The 17927-nt window shown below is 35.5% G+C and overlaps 1 protein-coding gene across 1 annotated transcript in view; it reads right to left on the bottom strand.

Annotated features, from left to right (window-relative positions):
• LOC111044970 (runt-related transcription factor 1-like) overlaps positions 1-17927 on the bottom strand; it is a 106967-nt gene that overhangs the window by 20704 nt on the left and 68336 nt on the right. Inside the window, 1 exon segment of the mRNA XM_039426948.1 lies at positions 2240-2377. Coding sequence (XP_039282882.1) covers positions 2240-2377 — 138 coding nt within the window.

Raw genomic sequence — 17927 nt, forward strand, 5'->3', positions numbered from 1 at the left:
GAAGGAAGAGAAGGAGAAGTAGTGAGAAGATGATGAGGAGGAGGAGAAGGACGAGGAGGAGGAGAAGGAGGTGGAAAAGGGGAGGAATGATTATCAGACACTCGTTGAGCAAACAGTGCCTCCTCACTGCCTATGCTGAGGAGGAGGAGAAAGAGAGGTGAAGAAGTAGGAGGTAATTGTGGTGTGGAAATATGAGGAATATGAGAATGAGGAGGAGGAAAATGATGAGGAGTGAGTGGAGAAGGAGGAGGAGGAGGATTAGGAGGAGAAAAAGGTGGATGAGAAGGGGTGGCAGGGGAGTATTGAGAGAAACATGATGAGGAGGAGGAGAAAGAGATGGTGATGAAGGAGTTAGTTGTGGAAGATGATGATGATGAAGAGGAGAGAGAGGAAGGAGAATTGGAAGTGGTGGTTGTGAAGAAAGAGGAGGAAATAGAGGAAGAGGAGGAAGAGGAGGAAGAGGTGGTAGAGAAGGAGGAAGAAGAACATAAGGAACAGAATGAAGAGGAGGAAGATGAAGAAAATGAGGAAGAGGAGGAAGAAGAGTGAGAGGAGAAAGAGTATGAACAGGTTGATGTAGAGGAAGAAAAGGGTGAGGAGGAAGAAGATTGAGAGTAGAAACAGGCCAATGGGAAAGTAGAGGAGAAAGAAGATGAAGAGAGAAAATAGGAGGAGGTTAGAAAATAGGAGGAAGTGGTAGGAGAGAGGGAGACAGAAGGATGGAGAGGAGAAAGAGGAGGAAGAAGGAGGAGGAACAGAAGGATTAAAAGGAGAAAAAGGAAAAAGAAGAGGTAGAGGCAGATGGATGAAGAGGATGAGGAGGAAGAGAAGCAGGAAGAGGCGGAAGATGCGATGAAGAAGGAACAGAAGGAGGAGTAGTCTGAGGAGGTGGAGAAGGATGATCAGGGTGTATGAAGGGGGTTCGAAGACCCCTGCCTCACTGAACTCAGTCAGGCAAAATCAGTGAGGTGGCAAAAAAGCAGCTTGTGTGATCGGTTTATTAGCAAATCCCTCACTGATGGCACAGCGGTTCCCCCAGGGTGGATTAGTGGATATGTCGTGTGTTAGTCACGGCCAATTGCCCACTTCAATATCGCATTTTTCTGAAAGTCGAAACTCGATAAAGTCGACCATGATAATTTGAGAACCATAGTCGATACACCTATTAAGTGCTTGTTGTCAGGACATATTTTTATTGAATTGAGTACTTGTTTTCTTCTCCCAGCTGTATCGTTCGATTGGTTGGCAGCCTTGAGTACTTATCTTGATTGAAAAAATACAGTTTTCCTCCACCTTCTGTCTAAAGTACTTACTTTACTCCCTGAAACATAATACTAAAGTGTCACTTTTCCGCTCTCGGTAGTAAAAAACAGAAAAACTCCCTAGGGAGGAAAAGTGACTCCATTTAAATAACATGGGAAGCATCTCTATTTTAAAACTTATATTGTAATAGGTTAGAAGGTCTAAGCTCAGATGAGAAAGCATAATAGAGGTGTCTGCCATTGAGTCAACTGAATTCAATACCACAACCAGAAATTTGATCAACTCATGAAATATATTTTTGTATGATAATTATATTCTTAATATTAGATATTAGTAGACGATAAAAATGTATATAATTTTAAAAATATTTCATTCTATTAAAAATACCAGCCAACAAATATTTTTGATCTGCAATTCAAATCTGAACCGCGTGATCTGGAGTCAGCCATTTTTGGTAGACGCCCATCTGATATGATTGTTACAACTTTTGGCGATAGATAGCGCAATCGGCAGTGCCAATCAGACGGCCGGTTTTTAGGTTTTAGGTTATGTTGTTAGGAAACATTGTCACCAATACGTAAGTTATTAAAATGATATTATTTGCATTTTCTATAGAAAAATTGTGTGTACATCACGAGCGAAAAATACGTTTTCGCCCTTGAGAAAATTGTTGCCCTCGGCTTCGCCTCGGGCTTCAAAATTTTTCCCACAGGGAAAATAACTATTTTTTGTCACATCCACATTTATGTATTGATTGAGTTGAGATGCGATTCAAGATGAAGCGTGACTCGTGAAACCTAGAAGAAATTAACAATTTAATTAACGTTTATGTGATGTAATGTAAGGTGAATCCTGAAACCCATAGCAATCGATAAGTTTAAAATCGTTTAAGATCGTTTAAAATCAAATAGGCCTAGATATATCCCAATTATAATAATTTTATAATTATTGTTGAGCAATAAGAGGTGATACTCACTCTGACAGGTACTCATGGCAGGCATTCGGAAGGCAAGCGGATCAGCTGACCGCTGCAAAGGGTCAAGGGCACTTCCAAAATGGCCGCCAAGGAAGGGCCGCTGGCCGAAGGCGAAGGCGTGGAACTGCTGCTGCTGCCCTACAACACAGAACACTGTCAAAGTCAGCTGTCGTCTGCTCTAGGCGCACATCATACAGTCATCAAATAGTCATAAGATCAGAGAATGGCCACAGAAGTCATAGAATGGCTAATTGACCGAGCGAAGTGAGGTCTAGCATTCAAGTCGAGGATTTGCCTTTTCTCTTAATGTTTAAATGTTTGAATGTTTGAATTTTTGAATGTTTGAATGTTTGAATGTTTGAATGTTTGAATGTTTGAATGTTTGAATGTTTGAATGTTTGAATGTTTGAATGTTTGAATGTTTGAATGTTTGAATGTTTGAATGTTTGAATGTTTGAATGTTTGAATGTTTGAATGTTTGAATGTTTGAATGTTGAATGTTTGAATGTTTGAATGTTTGAATGTTTGAATGTTTGAATGTTTGAATGTTTGAATGTTTGAATGTTTGAATGTTTGAATGTTTGAATGTTTGAATGTTTGAATGTTGAATGTTTGAATGTTTGAATGTTTGAATGTTTGAATGTTTGAATGTTTGAATGTTGAATGTTTGAATGTTTGAATGTTTGAATGTTTGAATGTTTGAATGTTTGAATGTTTGAATGTTTGAATGTTTGAATGTTTGAATGTTTGAATGTTTGAATGTTTGAATGTTTGAATGTTTAAATGTTTGAATGTTTGAATGTTTATATGCTTATATATTTATATGTTGCGCATTTACGGCGAAACGCGGTAATAGATTTTCATGAAATTTAACAGGTATGTTACTTTTTTAATTGCGTGACGACGTATATACAAGGTTTTTGGAACTTTTTCATTTCAAGGATAATATTAAAGGAAAAAGGAACCTCCTTCATACGCCAATATTTGAGTAAAAATCTGGTGTGGCGCACTCACACAACTTTCCTTGCCGTTATGAAAATTGATCACGTTACGCTAGTGTTCCCGCGCATCTCAAGTCCACTATTCAAAGATTTGAGCCAGCTGGTGACAAGGCAATAACGCTAGAGACATACGAGGTCTGCTATAGTAGAACATTTAATAGAATCAACAGTTGCCAACAGTTTGCAAATGAATAATCATATTATTTTCTCGAATTTCGAGCTTTTTTTTGATTCTAGGTGAAAATGTTACTGGACATTAATTGTAGAGATTCTCATGCTCAATCTTTCCCACTCTTATTTTTTTGTTTTAATTGTATCTGAAGCCTGATAATTGAGAATCTAAAATCAAACTTCGATTAGATGGGGCGGAGCTCCTGAAATTTTTACAGATATGGGACTTGTGGCAGTTGATAGAGCTTATCGATGACTATTTTGGGTATGAATTTGATCAAAATCGTTGGAGCCGTTTCCGAGAAAATCACGAAAAACCCTGTTTTTGACAACATTTTCGCCATTTTAGCCGCCATCTTGAATCGCATTTGATCGAAATTGTTCGTGTCGGATCCTTATATTGTAATTACCTTACGTTCCAAATTTCAAGTCATTCCGTTAATTGGGAGATGAGATATCGTGTACACAGCCGCACATACACACACACACACACACACACACACACACACGCACACACACACACACACACACACACAAAACCAGTTTCTTGGACTCAGGGGACCTTGAAACGTATAGAAATTTAGAAATTGGGGTTCCTTAATTTTTTTCGGAAAGCAATACTTTCCTTACCTATGGTAATAGGGCAAGGAAAGTAAAATCAGACTATAGAATTATTCTTTATAAATCAGCTGACAAGTGATTACACAGATGTGTGGAGAAGCCTTTGCTGTATTTCCATAAGGTCCATAGTTTCAATCAGCTACTTGTGGATGAGAATACTGCGTGAGGTCTACTGTTCACAGAACTACTAGTTATTATCAAACGAAAATCCCAATTAAATGCTGTAAAATCACCCTGAAGACCTCTGCTACTGCGAATGTTAACAAGAGGGTAAACAGCTAGATGAAAATTCGATGAGTGCTAACTATACAAAAATTATTTATCAGCCCGGGAAACGAACCCAGTACCTCCTAATTGCCGGTCAGGAATGCTTACCCTTACACCAAACTGACAATCTCCGGATAGCAGCGCTCATTTTATACGAAGTCATAACGGCCAGCCATCAATTGCATTGGAAATAAAAAAAACTTACAATTTATTTTCATCGTAGAGTTGTCATAAGATCTTGGATAGAATTGGAAATAGCTGATGTAGGCAGTGGTCATAATGTTGTGAAATTGAAGATAGAATGACTTCCAAAACCACATAACACTGTTCACACCCGTAATAGTATTATTGTATTGTTACAAATTGATTCTACACAATCTTGGTATTATGAAAAGCAATACTACCATCATGATAGAATATTCATATCTCTTCTTTTTTATTCAAATTGAAATATAATCCAATGTAATCTCCATTTGAAATTACTTATTTGCATAATAACACCATATTACCATGTTTTGAAAACTTTCCAATAATAACCAATTGAAAAATACTAATCAATAACAAATATAAGTTGATTTGAATTAATTTGAGATTATTAATATCAAAACTTGTAACCTCTTTCCTATCATGTTCCATCAATTCAAAATAATTCCACAATCATCGACAAGATGATTCCAACGAGCTCACATGATCTTCAAGTTTCGTAATGTTCCAAAACTACTGCAATCCTTGAACGATTGTTCAGGAGTTTGTCTCACGTATGTTAGAATGTCAGTTAATGCCACCCTCCTAGTACAAGTCACGATTTAGGGATCAGCCTCTCAACCGCAAGGAATTGAAAATGTTTGTGAGTTATGTTTAGAAGTGACTCCTCCATAACTGACTGCAGGTTACAAGTTACAAGTTATTTTGAGAAGAGATTACTCCCATATGCACAGTCAGAGGGGATTTTGAGAATAGATTACTTCACAATATGTACAGTGGGTGGGAATTTGAGAAGAGATTATTAGTATTCAAGTGGGAATTTTGAAGAGAGATTATTCATATTTGCATTAAGGCTAGATAAACACACATCGATTTTAGTTCGTATGATATTTTGCCGTCCTTATAAATCCTATTAAATTAGACAGATGATTTCAAACAGATGGTGTTTGTAAAGGTTTCGACCTTCCATTTAAGGCTGTGCAAAGGCTAAAAATAAACTTTCTACTCGTGATATTTTTCAAAGTTTTTCGATTTGTATATCATCATCAAGCTATCAAAATGAAAAACTTTTCTCAGGAAAACATTTTTTTTTCGATCATTACTTTTTGAGATATGAGCGCCTGAAGTTTGAATTTTTGGGACAGAACATTTCAAACTCGGTAAGAGATAAATCCATGACATTGGGAGGATGGATTCTTCATATACCATGTTGATTTAATAAAACAGAAATTCTCTAAAAATATCCATTTTTGAAAAAGTTATTTAATTTACCAAGAATAGCTCAACTAAAAGATATCTTTGGTTATTTTTAGTGAATTGGATAACTATCTTAAAAATTGATATTTTCAAAAAAAAAAAAATTGCTCTACTAGATCAACAATACCATGAAGAATCCAACCTCTAAATTTCATGGATTTATCCCTTACCAAATTTTAAATGTTCTGTCCCAAAAATTCAAACTTCAGGCGCTCATATCTCAAAAAGTAATGATCGGAATTTCAGATCAACAATGCAATGAAAAATATATCCTTTGAATCTCAGGGATTTATATCTTACCAAATTTGAAATGTTCTGTCCCAAAAATTCAAACTTCAGGCGCTCATATCTCAAAAAGTAATGATCGGAGTTTTAGATCAACAATGCAATGAAAAATCTATCCTCTGAATCTCAGGGATTTATCCCTTACCGAATTTGAAATGTTCTGTCCCAAAAATTCAAACTTCAGGCGCTCATATCTCAAAAAGTAATGATCAGAAAAAAAATGTTTTTGTGAGAAAACTTTTTCATTTTGATAGCTTGATGATATACGAATCGAAAGACTTCAAAAAATATCACGAGTGGAAGGTTTACTTTTAGCCTTTGCACAGCCTTAATCTGATAGAATCCTTAAAGACGGCAAAATATCGTATGAACAAAAATCGATGTGTGTGTGCAGTGCTTTAGAGGGAATTTTGAGGAGAGATTACTGAACTATAATAACTGTGAGATATGAGAGGGAATTTTAGAGGGAATTTTGAGGAAAGATTACTGAACTGAGATATGAGAGGGAATTATGTTTTGACGTGAAATATTGAGTGATTTTTTTGAAATTGAGTTGTCCTTCAAAATTATTTCTTCAATATGTGAATATTTCCCATTTTAGTGATGATAATGTGAAATTTTTCTTCTATGTTTGGTTTTAAAGCATCTAAATTTGGAAATCTACATTGTGAAAATGATAAAGAACTGAAAAAGTTGTGAAGTGAAGAACTACAAGACTCAACCTATTTCGGAATATGTGTAACCTTATCTTAATTTGGGAGAGGAATAGCACAAGGCTACCTTATTATCTCTCTCCCTATCATTTTTGATGATATCCTTGTATGAATCCATAAAGAATGGAAGGAATAGCATAAGATGATATATAATAGTAAGGTTGACAAACCAACTATAACCAAAGAGAAAAAATAGGATAAGAAGGTATCCATCCTCATGGTATGGGTCGGGCTATTGCCCAAAACTTCTTCAATTTCCTAATTTTGTCTCAAATTATTGTCCAAATGTGTAGGTTATGTACATTTTTCAATTTCTATATACGGCTTCAACGATTTTGATCAAATTCATACCGAGAACAGTGATTGATAAGCTCTATCAACTGCTACAAGTCCCATATCTGTAAAAATTCCAGGAGCTCCGCCCCATCTATGCAAATTTTGATTTTCGATCCCCAATTATCAGGCGTCGGATACAATTTGAACAAAAAATTTCGATTGGAAAAGATTCAACATGAGAATCTCTACAACTAATCTTCAGTAGCATTTTCACCTAAAATTAAAAATAAGCTCGAAATTCGAGAAAATGTGATTATCCAATTGCAAACTGTTGATTCTATTAAATGATTCACTTTGAAGAGATAGCAGACCTCGTGTGTCTCCAGCGTTATTGTCCTGTCACCAGCAGGATCAGATCTTTGTTTATAAATAGAATTGAGATGCGCTTTAACACTAGCATCAGGTGATAATTTTCATAACGGCAAGGCAACTTTCCTTGTGAATGCGCCACACCAGATTTTTTTCTTGTAATTCGACTGCAATCTAACTCTTTAGTTAATGAACAGTTCAATTCTAATTTCTAACTCATATTAAGTATGTTAAAGTTTGACACTAAAGGGGTATATGACTCATTCACAGTCTGATTGAGCAATGCCCATGCACTGTTAACATCTAAGGGCCGTTTGCACAGTATAGATTGCTCAACTCGATTAAGTTAATCTAGTTTAAGTTAATCTGAAAGTTTAAACTTGAATCGGTTTTCTCAGTGCATTTACTAATCGAGTTCAAGTTAAACTAGTTTAGCGTTAAGTTGGTAATAGAATGACATTGTTTATAATATTAGGAAGTGTAATTTTTACAGGAAATTTGCTATTATTTCTTTACAAACCATCAGTATATTGAGGTTATGTAGCTACTATTTCCTGGTTCAAAATCCACAGAGCTGTAAGCTGTACGGTAATAAAAGTGTAACGCGATCAAGAAATTCTTCAAAAAATGATGAAATGCTGTATTACTATTGGAAACAGACTTATCTAGAATATAAGATAAAAACCCTCTTTTGTTATGAAAATCTACTTAAATCTACCACGGTCTTTCTCGTTTATTAGAAATCTCTCGAAAGCAAAATATCTCAGTTATGTGTTATTGAAAACATGTTTTCTGATCAATGATAAAAATTGTCTTATTTTCTATCAAGTGGCTTATTCAATCAAATACTAAATTGGCACTTGCTTTACTCAAGCAAAACCGTTGAAAAAATTCTCTATCATCCCACAAAGTTTAAATGATTCGTTTTTTGCCAAATTTTTCTCAGTTCAAAAATTTTACCGCAGTCATCAATATCAATCGCATTGAAAACCTCTGTCAATTCTATCAATAATGATTCACTTTAACCTAAATAATAATTATCCTCTACAGAAGCATTAAAAATAAACGTCGTAAAATAATTCACTATTAACTTACTGTTCCCCCATCAAATTTTACAGTAAATCCAAACTATTTGGTTTAAACCTCCTGTTTTGGAGGTTTAAACTTTCCCGGAGTTTAAACTCAATACAGAGTTTAAACTGATACTGCGCAAACACAATTTCAGTTTAAACCAAAGAAAATCCAGATTTGGTTTAAGCTCTAGCTTACACTGTGCAAACGACCCTAAAGGGGTATATGACTCCTTCACAGTCTGATTGAGCAATGCCCATGCACTGTTAACAACTAAAAGTTGCATCCTAGTTGATTGTTAGTTCCAGTAGTATAACTTCCATCCTTCTCTGTTTCTCCCCATCAATTATTACTAATAGAGAAGCACTCTATACTTCCGGAAACTCGGATCACTTCCGGAACTATCGAAATATCGATTATCTGAACAAGATAGAACATCGATAATCCGAACAGAGCACCCTCTTCCACGAGAGTTTACTACAAAACACAATTAGGCCTCAAGACGCTATAACTTGCATCCCCACACACATAGTGAAATATCTCGTGTACTTGTTCTCCGGAAGCTAGTTGTACCAGATCCTACATGTTTCACGAATGCTATATATATATATATATATGTTGTGTGTGTGTGTGTGTGTGTGTGGTGTGTGTGTGTGTGGTGTGTGTGGTGTGTGTGTGTGTGTGTGTGTGTGTGTGTGTGTGTGTGTGTGTGTGGTGTGTGTGTGTTTTAGTCTACCTGGCACAGTAAGACATTATTATTTAATTTGATATTTGTTTTTACCTTGTTAATTATACTTCGATATTATCTGATCACACTACTGGATAAGTGATCAGTACTAGTAGTTCTGTGAACAGTAGACCTCACGCAGTATTCTCATCCACAAGTACCTGATGTCAACTGTTTCAAATGTTAACAAAATCAGTTCACGTTTGAATTTGTATTGCATAATTTGTAAATAATTTAAACAATGAATAGAATATATTTCTATTCCAGAATTTATATAATATTCATCAAGTTCCGTGATAATCTTTTCATCCAATGAAAATTGATTTTTTTCAATCGAAAATAATTATGATTTCTTCAACATTATTCAGTTCATTTGATTATTTTTAATCACCCATAGTTTTTTCGAATGTGAGAATATTGATACTGATGGCCACGCATAATTATACCATGACTGCAAAACAAAATATTGAAACCAAAGACCTTAAAGCTGCGATTGACCCAAATTTATTAACAAAATGTAATAACTCAATCCTTATAGATTTATTAGGTTGAACATAACTTATCATACACATGATGAACATGTGTGTTTGTCAACTTGCGTTCAATCTAATAGAATCTATAAGGATTAAGTTATTAACATTTTGTTAATAACTTTGGTGTAAACCCAGCTTAAAGATGCATACCTCTTTAATGTCTTTGATTGATACTATAGACCTTGTACAAATTAATACAGTAACAGACTTGCTTCTCCACACATCTGTGTAATCACTTGTCAGCTGATTTATGATGAATAATTCTAGTCTGATTTTTACTCTAATATTGGCTTTTGAAGGGAGGTTCCTTTTTCCTTTTATATATTATCCTTGAAATGCAAAATTTCCAAAAACCTTTAATATATGTCAACGCGCAATTTAAAAAGGAACATACCTGTCAAACTCCATGAAAATCTATTTCCGCGTTTCGCCGTAAATGCGCAACATATAAATTTAAACATTCAAACATTAAGAGAAATGCCAAACCGTCGACTTGAATCTTAGACCTCACTTCGTTCGGTCAATTATACTTCGATATTATCTGATCACACTACTGGATACGTTATCAGTATAATTTCCAAGATACTATTCAATTTCTACTTTTGTAATTTGTAATTTGTGGAGGGAATAAATGCATTTATTCATTTCTCCATTCATTCATATTTTTCAATGAAAATTACATTAAACTCTCAAATTAACAGCAGATTTTTAGAATTTTCGAGCTGAATTTTTCGCTTTCAGTTGAAGCAGATGTTGCAATTCAAACCCCGCATCAATGAAATCAACTCGTATTTGCATAAAATGGGGGTGAATGCATTTTTTAATCCTGCCTTGTATTAGAGAACCGTTCTTCATTGCATCTAAAAATCAGTGCGGATGATCAACTATGTGCCAAACCTTAAGGAAAATGTTTTAATGGCAGTATTCGATTGACTTTGGTTATGCTATCATTGTTTATCATCCTTGTATCATCATCGTATCATCTTTGAGTGAAACAAAGATGAGAGGGAAGACAAGGATGATGAAGAGGAGGAAAAGGAGAGGGAAGAGGAGGATGATGAAGAAGGGGGGAAGAAGAGGAAGAGGTTGAGAAGGAGGATGAGGAGGAAGAGGAGGGAAAGGATGAAGAGGAGGAAGAGGAGGGAGAGATTGAGGAGGAGTAAGAGAAGGAAGAGGAGGAAGAGGAGTGAGAGGATGAAGAGGAGGAAGAGATGTTGAGGAGGGAGAGGAGGAAGATGATGAAGAGGAGAAGGGGAAAGAGGATGATGAAGAGGAGGGAGAGGAGTGAGAGGATTGATTGATTGAGTACTTTATTTATGTCGATAACAATATATACTGGCTTATACACTTATATACAATAGCTTACAATACAGAAAAATTATAGATGAATTTACATAATATAGACTAAGAAAATAATTGTTGAACTGTATATGATATGAAAAAGTAATTTGTAATATAATAACTATGGATAATTATATTGTTATGCATCTACATAAATTGGCGGAGCTTTGGACATATCAATGTCCATTCTTCGGAAAGAATATTAAAAATATCCTCCCCACTAACTCTCTACCAAAACGTTAATTTCGTTATTAAGGATTTATTTATTAATGGAAATTTTGTAAAAGTTTTAATTAATATAAATATTTAAGAGAAAAAAAAACAGAAAATTGATAGAGTAAAATAATTATATAGGTAGATAAGAGGAAGAGGAGAAAGAGGAGGGAAAGAGGAAGAGAATGAAGAAGAGGAAGAGTGGAAAGAGATGGTGAATGATGAGGGAGAGAAGAGGAGGAAATTGGAATAGGCTCAGGTGTATAAAGCGAACCGCGCCAACCAATTGAATTACGAGGCGGTTGCCTTTCCAGCGTCTGACTATTGTGAGGTCCACGTTATAATGGCAGTGGAGAAAGATGGGTGAACAGCGTTGCTGATTCTCTGCCTCGTTAAAGCCTTCCATAGAGGGTACGCAATACTAGTATATCACTGATGAAAAATTAACTTTTCATTCTTGTTTGAAATGATCAATCATTAATAAATTATCATTTTTCAATAATTTACTTCATGTGAAAAATGTAATTCTAGCCGTTCATAAGCATAAAAATCTCTTCAAAACTAACATTCCGTCGTATAATTTCCGTTCATTATCTCATTACCGCGTTCCTTTTCGCCACACTGCACAGAAAGCAGCTGTTCTCCAGTCCCTACGTAGATCTGAAAGACATTGTTTGCAGCCGACTCTCGTCTGACGCAGAACAGGTTTCTTCCCGACGTAGTCCGGAAAGAGTACCCTTTCCAGCCGCTAACATGGAACTAAGAGAGGTGATCAAAAAACACCTGATCAAAAAACTCTTCATTATTCGTGTTCATTATTCAATAATTAAAACATTTATGATAATATCATCTTAGTGTCATTTGAAAGAATAAAAAAGTATAAACTCAACCTCCCACATAATTGAACATCATCTTTTAGGTTATTTAGACAAATCAGAATAAAAAAAAATACTTGGACAATTTCCTGATATTCAGATTACCTCAGATTTGATAGATCTATAACCTTCCACTTCTGCTTTCGGAAGTGCTTAGTAAACAGCTATTCTCATTTAATATATATTTATATATATATATATATATATTGTTTATTCTTGTATGTGGCGAAAAATAGCGTTCGCATCACGAGCAAATGTTTTTCCGGCTCTCAATCTTTTCTAGTCCTCGGCCTACGGCCTCGGACTTGAAAACCGATTTCGAGCCGGAAAAGTCTCATTTTCTGCTCTAGGTGCGAAATATACTATAACAGTATGCCGCAGACAGTTCATATTGTGGCAAACGGTTCTCTGTCTAACCACCAATAGTGTAAGTAATAACGACAGTGACACTATGATCCCTAACTGGCAAATGAATTTGCAGAAATTTAGGCCGTCTTATCGCTTTATAAATAATAGCTGTACTTCTTATGAAAAAGGAAGATTCTTTCCCATAATAATTCGACTTCGACTAGGCTGACTGTTTTAGTTTCCTAATTCTTTCTAATATGTTTTATTTTCACTTTTACTTTCCTTGACCTATTACCATAAGTAAGGAAGTTATTGCTTTCCGAAAAAATTACGTTACCCCAATTTCTACATTTCTATACGTTTCAAGGTCCCCTGAGTCCAAAAAAGTGGTTTTTGGGTATTGGTCTGTATGTTTTGTGTGTGTGTGTGTGTGTGTGTGTGTGTGTGTGTGTGTGTGTGTGTTGTGTGTGTGTGTGTGTATGAGTGTATGTGCGTCTGTGTACACGATATCTCATCTCCCAATCAACGGAATTACTTGAAATTTGGAACGTAAGGTCCTTACAATATAAGGATCCGAAACGAAAAATTCCGATCGAATGCCATACAAGATGGCGGCTAAAATGCCAAAAATGTTGTCAAGAACAGGGTTTTACGCGATTTTCTCGAAAACGGCTCCAACGATTTTGATTAAAGATATACCTGGAATAGTCATCGATAAGCTCTATCAACTGCCACAAGTCCCATATCTGTAGAAATTCCAGGATCTAGGTAAAGTTTGCTTTTAGATTTCCAATTATCAGGCTTCAGATACAATTTAAAAAAAAAATCCCAAATGGAAAAGATTGAGCATGAAAATCTCTACAATTAATGTTCAGTAACATTTTCACCTAAAATTTAAAATAAGCTCGAAATTCGAGAGAATGTTATTATTTCAATTGCAAACTGTTGGCAACTGTTGATTCTATTAAATCATTCACTATGAAGAGATAGCAGACCTCTTGTGTCTCCAGCGTTATAGTCCTGTCACCAGCTGGCTTAGATCTTTGCATAGTAGACTTGAGATGCGCGGGTACACTAGCGTCAGGTGATCAATTTTCATAACGGCAAGGAAAGTTGTGTGAGTGCGCCACACCAGATTTTTTGTGTAGTTGAGAAGTTGATATTGTGGTAATTATTCATATTAAATAAAAAACTAAGAAATTGTCAAAAACCAAAGATCTATTGAAACTTAGAAAGACCGGTTTCGGTTATTACACCATGGTCAATCTCTGATAAACTGATAAACCGTTTTATGATGTCACGTTTGACACACAATATAATAATCCAATAGAATAAATCATATTGAATGAAAAAGACTAGGAAATTGTCAAAAGCCACAGATTCTCAGTTTACCAGATATTGACAATGGTGTAATAACCGAAACCGGTCTTTCTAAGTATCAATAAATAATCTGTGGCTTTTGACGATTTCTTAGTATTTTTCATTCAATATGATTTATTTTATTGAATTATTATATTGTGTGGCAAACGTGAGATCACAATATACATGAGTAATAAATTGATAAATATTTTTCCAGATAGATGTGAATCAGCCGTTAAAAATATAGATAGATGAATCAGAAGTAACAATATTTTTCGCCTCATGTACAGTTAGAATCTACTTTATTGGAAAACTCTATTCTTCGATATTATTTTCACTGAGTTACATTTTTTGATTTGATTTCATAATACATTTTCATATTAATTTCAGATTGAATATTCTGTGAAGTATGTCTCTACATTGGTAAAAATCGATCTGGGACCTGTGCGGAGGTAGTAGAGGATAGCGCTATCTGCTTTGTCGAATGATAGACAAGGATAGCAACACCAATGTTGATCGAATACTGCCATTATAACGTGGACCTAACTATAGCGCGGATGAGTTGGCCGGTCTATCGGGGTTTCAAACAATTCACTGTCGCTCTATCTCCCTTCCACCCCCAATGACCCCCAACCCCTTAAATCGGATCAAATCATCCCCTGCTCCTCACACAATGACCAACATGCCCACACAATTGACCGAATGCTTTCAAAGTTGAATGAATGGTGCTTGTCGATTGGTAAAGTTGAATGAATGGTGCTTGTAAATTTTCATCAGTTGGCTTCAATTAATTTGATCCACTGTTGATAGCAAATGGTTACTTTTTTAATGTAGATGATTATGGGTACTGGTTTGGAAATAGTCTACTTGACCGAGCGAAGTGAGCTCTAAGATTCAAGTCGACGGTTTTGCATTTCTCTTTATGTTAAAATGTTTATATGTTGCGCATTTACGGCGAAACGTAGCAACAGATTCTCATGAAATTTGACAGGTATGTTCTTTTCAAATTGCGCGTCGACTTATATACAAGGTTTTTTGGAAATTTTGCATTTCAAGGATAACATAAAAGGAAAAAGAAGCCTCCTTCATACGTCAATACTAGAGTAAAAGTCAGACTATAGAATTATTCATCATAAATCAGCTGTCGAGTTGACTATAAATTGCATGCTATGACGCAATTTATCTCAATGTAACTTGGTAAAAAATTAACAGCTGTGTAGACTATAAATTGCATGCATCACTGAATGCAATTTTTATGCACTATTGAATAGGATGCAAATAACTTATAACTGCTCGTCTGGGCGCCTATGGTGTGGTCCACGTTACAATGGCAGTGGATATAGATAAAAGGATAGCGATGCCGATTCCCTGCATTAATTACTTATATTTCTATACTGTTAAAAACATAATTGACATCGTTGTGGACCTAGGAAGGGATAGTACAACCGGCTTTGTCGAATGATAGACAAGGAAAGCAAAACCAAAGTTGATCAAATACTGTCATTGTAACGTGGACCTCACTATAGATGTCTTCTGGTTTTCTCGCGCAAAATTCCGGAAAGCGTTATATGATAATTGAATCTTGTGTAAGCATGATCTGATCAAAAAAGTAGTTAGTGTATCAGTGTGGATGTGCTTATGGTTTGGGACGTCGTTATAGCTGCGCGAGGTCTACTGTTCACAGAACTACTAGTTGTAGATGTTTGATATTCAAGATTGAAAATGTTTCACCAACCGAGAGTAGTTTCTCAAAAATATGCCGGATAATAAATGGTTTCAATAATTTCAAGTCTCGTCAGATGATAATGAATCATTGAAAACTATGGAACAATCACTAAATGATGGACATCATTCTTCATGATCTGTTCCCAAACAGAATAGAAGCTCATTTATCAATCCAAATATCCATCATCACAGGAATTTGAAACCGCAATATTGAAATTCACTTCATCCTTTCAGTACTGGTAGAACGGGAAGCCCTAATGTAGTTTATGAGGAATTCTGACTGTTCGAGATGAAACCCACTGTAGTGCATTCCACTCAAATATCGTTCAATAAATTTGAGTTTCTGAATGATTGCATTTTCTATTATCTGACTTCAATTGAATTATTGATTTAATTCCGTCCCCTATACATAAATTATAGTGAGGTCCACGTTATAATGGCAGTGTTTGATTAGAAATTGTATTGCTATTCTTGTCTAGCATTCAACAAAGCGGAGAGCGCTATCTCTTTCTCGCTTTGCTCTGTTGCCAGATCGTATTTTAATAATGTAGAATTGATCATTAATTAACAAAGTATTTCATCTTGATCATAAAATGATTGAAAAATATCATTTCTTGCTTGATACAATATAATTTATTATTTTAAATGAGAATGAACAGTGAATATTACATCAATAAACCTGTTTCAGCTACCGTTTAAAGAATGCATTGACAAGACAGGATGATCGGCAACGTTGTTCTGCTATCTTTCTCCACTGCCATTATAACGTGGACCCCACTATAGTTATTTAAGAGTTTTTAGTTCGTAATCTGATAATATCCGAATTAATCCATGATTATAAGCAGATTGACTGTTGATCTATGTATTCTCTATCAAGTGCTGCGGGACCCACATTGATTAGTGGGAATGTAAAGGGTGTTCCTGAAAATGGTTGACTCAGTACCGTTGAAAGTTCAGTGAACAATAGTTGAAATCGAGTTTTGAGTTTAAAAATGGCGTGTTTCCTCGTTTTTACTTTGTTTTTTTTCCTTGCCCTATTACCATAGGTAGGGAAAGTATTGCTTTTAAAATTAAGGTACCCCAATTTCTAAATTTATATACGTTTCAAGGTCCCCTGAGCCCAAAAAAGTGGTTTTTGGGTATTGGTCTGTGTATGTGTTTGTGTGTGTGTGTGGTGTGTGTGTGTGTGTGTGTGTGTGTGTGTGTGTGTGTGTGTGTGTATGTGTGTATGAGTGTATGTGCGTCTGTGTACACGATATCTCATCTCCCAATTAACGGAATGACTTGAAATTTGGAACGTAAGGTCCTTACAATATAAGGACCCGACACGAACAATTTCGATCGAATGCGATACAAGATGGCGGCTATAAAGGCGAAAATGTTGTCAAAATCAGGGTTCTTCGCGATTTTCTCGGAAACGGCTTCAACGATTTTGATCAAAGTTATACCTGAAATAGTCATCGATAAGCTCTATCAACTGCCACAAGTCACATATATGTAAAAATTTCAGGAGCTCCGCCCCATCTATGCGAAGTTTGATATCAGATTCTCAATTATTAGGCTCCAGATACAATTTAAACGATAACATTCGAGTAAAAACGGTTGAGCATGAGAATCCCTACAATTAATGTTTTGTAACATTTTCACCTAAAATTGAATATAAGCTCGAAATTCGAGAAAATGTGATTATCCAATGATAATTAACTCTTGGCAACTGTTGATTCTATTAAATCATTCACTATGAAGAGATGGCAGACCTCGTGGGTCTCCAGCGTTATTGCCCCGTCAAATCTTTGAACAGTAGACTTGTGATGCGCGGGAACACTAGCGTCAGGTGATCATTTTTCATAACGGCAAGGGAAGTTGTGTGAGTGTACCACACCAGATTTTTTACAAGTGAGAAGTGGAAATCAATATTCATTTAAAGTGAGATGCAAATCCATAATTTATGTTACATCAGCCAATTAATCCAGTACTGCATTACATTCTCAATCACATTGATCATCAATATAACTTGCTGAAAAGCGGTTTGACTTAGTTTTAGCGCTAAGCTATCGCTCAGATAAGTTGAGATTTATGTGCCTGCTACTCCCCCCGTTGGGAGGGTGACCAACTCCTCTGAATATAATGAATTCACGAGTTGAAAAATCGCTTCCTAGTGGTTTAGAACCCACCTAGAACTGATCATCACCACCATCCGCCTCATTACTCACGCACAAGCCTAAGCCTCATGTGGACATCATCATCTGTAAATATGTTTTGATAATCCAGCTAAGAAATCAGGGAATATTATGTTGTATTTTTCTTATTTATTTATATTTTCTACAAAGAA

The sequence above is a fragment of the Nilaparvata lugens genome, chromosome 1 (assembly GCF_014356525.2).
Source record: "Nilaparvata lugens isolate BPH chromosome 1, ASM1435652v1, whole genome shotgun sequence".
Lineage (NCBI taxonomy): Eukaryota > Metazoa > Arthropoda > Insecta > Hemiptera > Delphacidae > Nilaparvata > Nilaparvata lugens.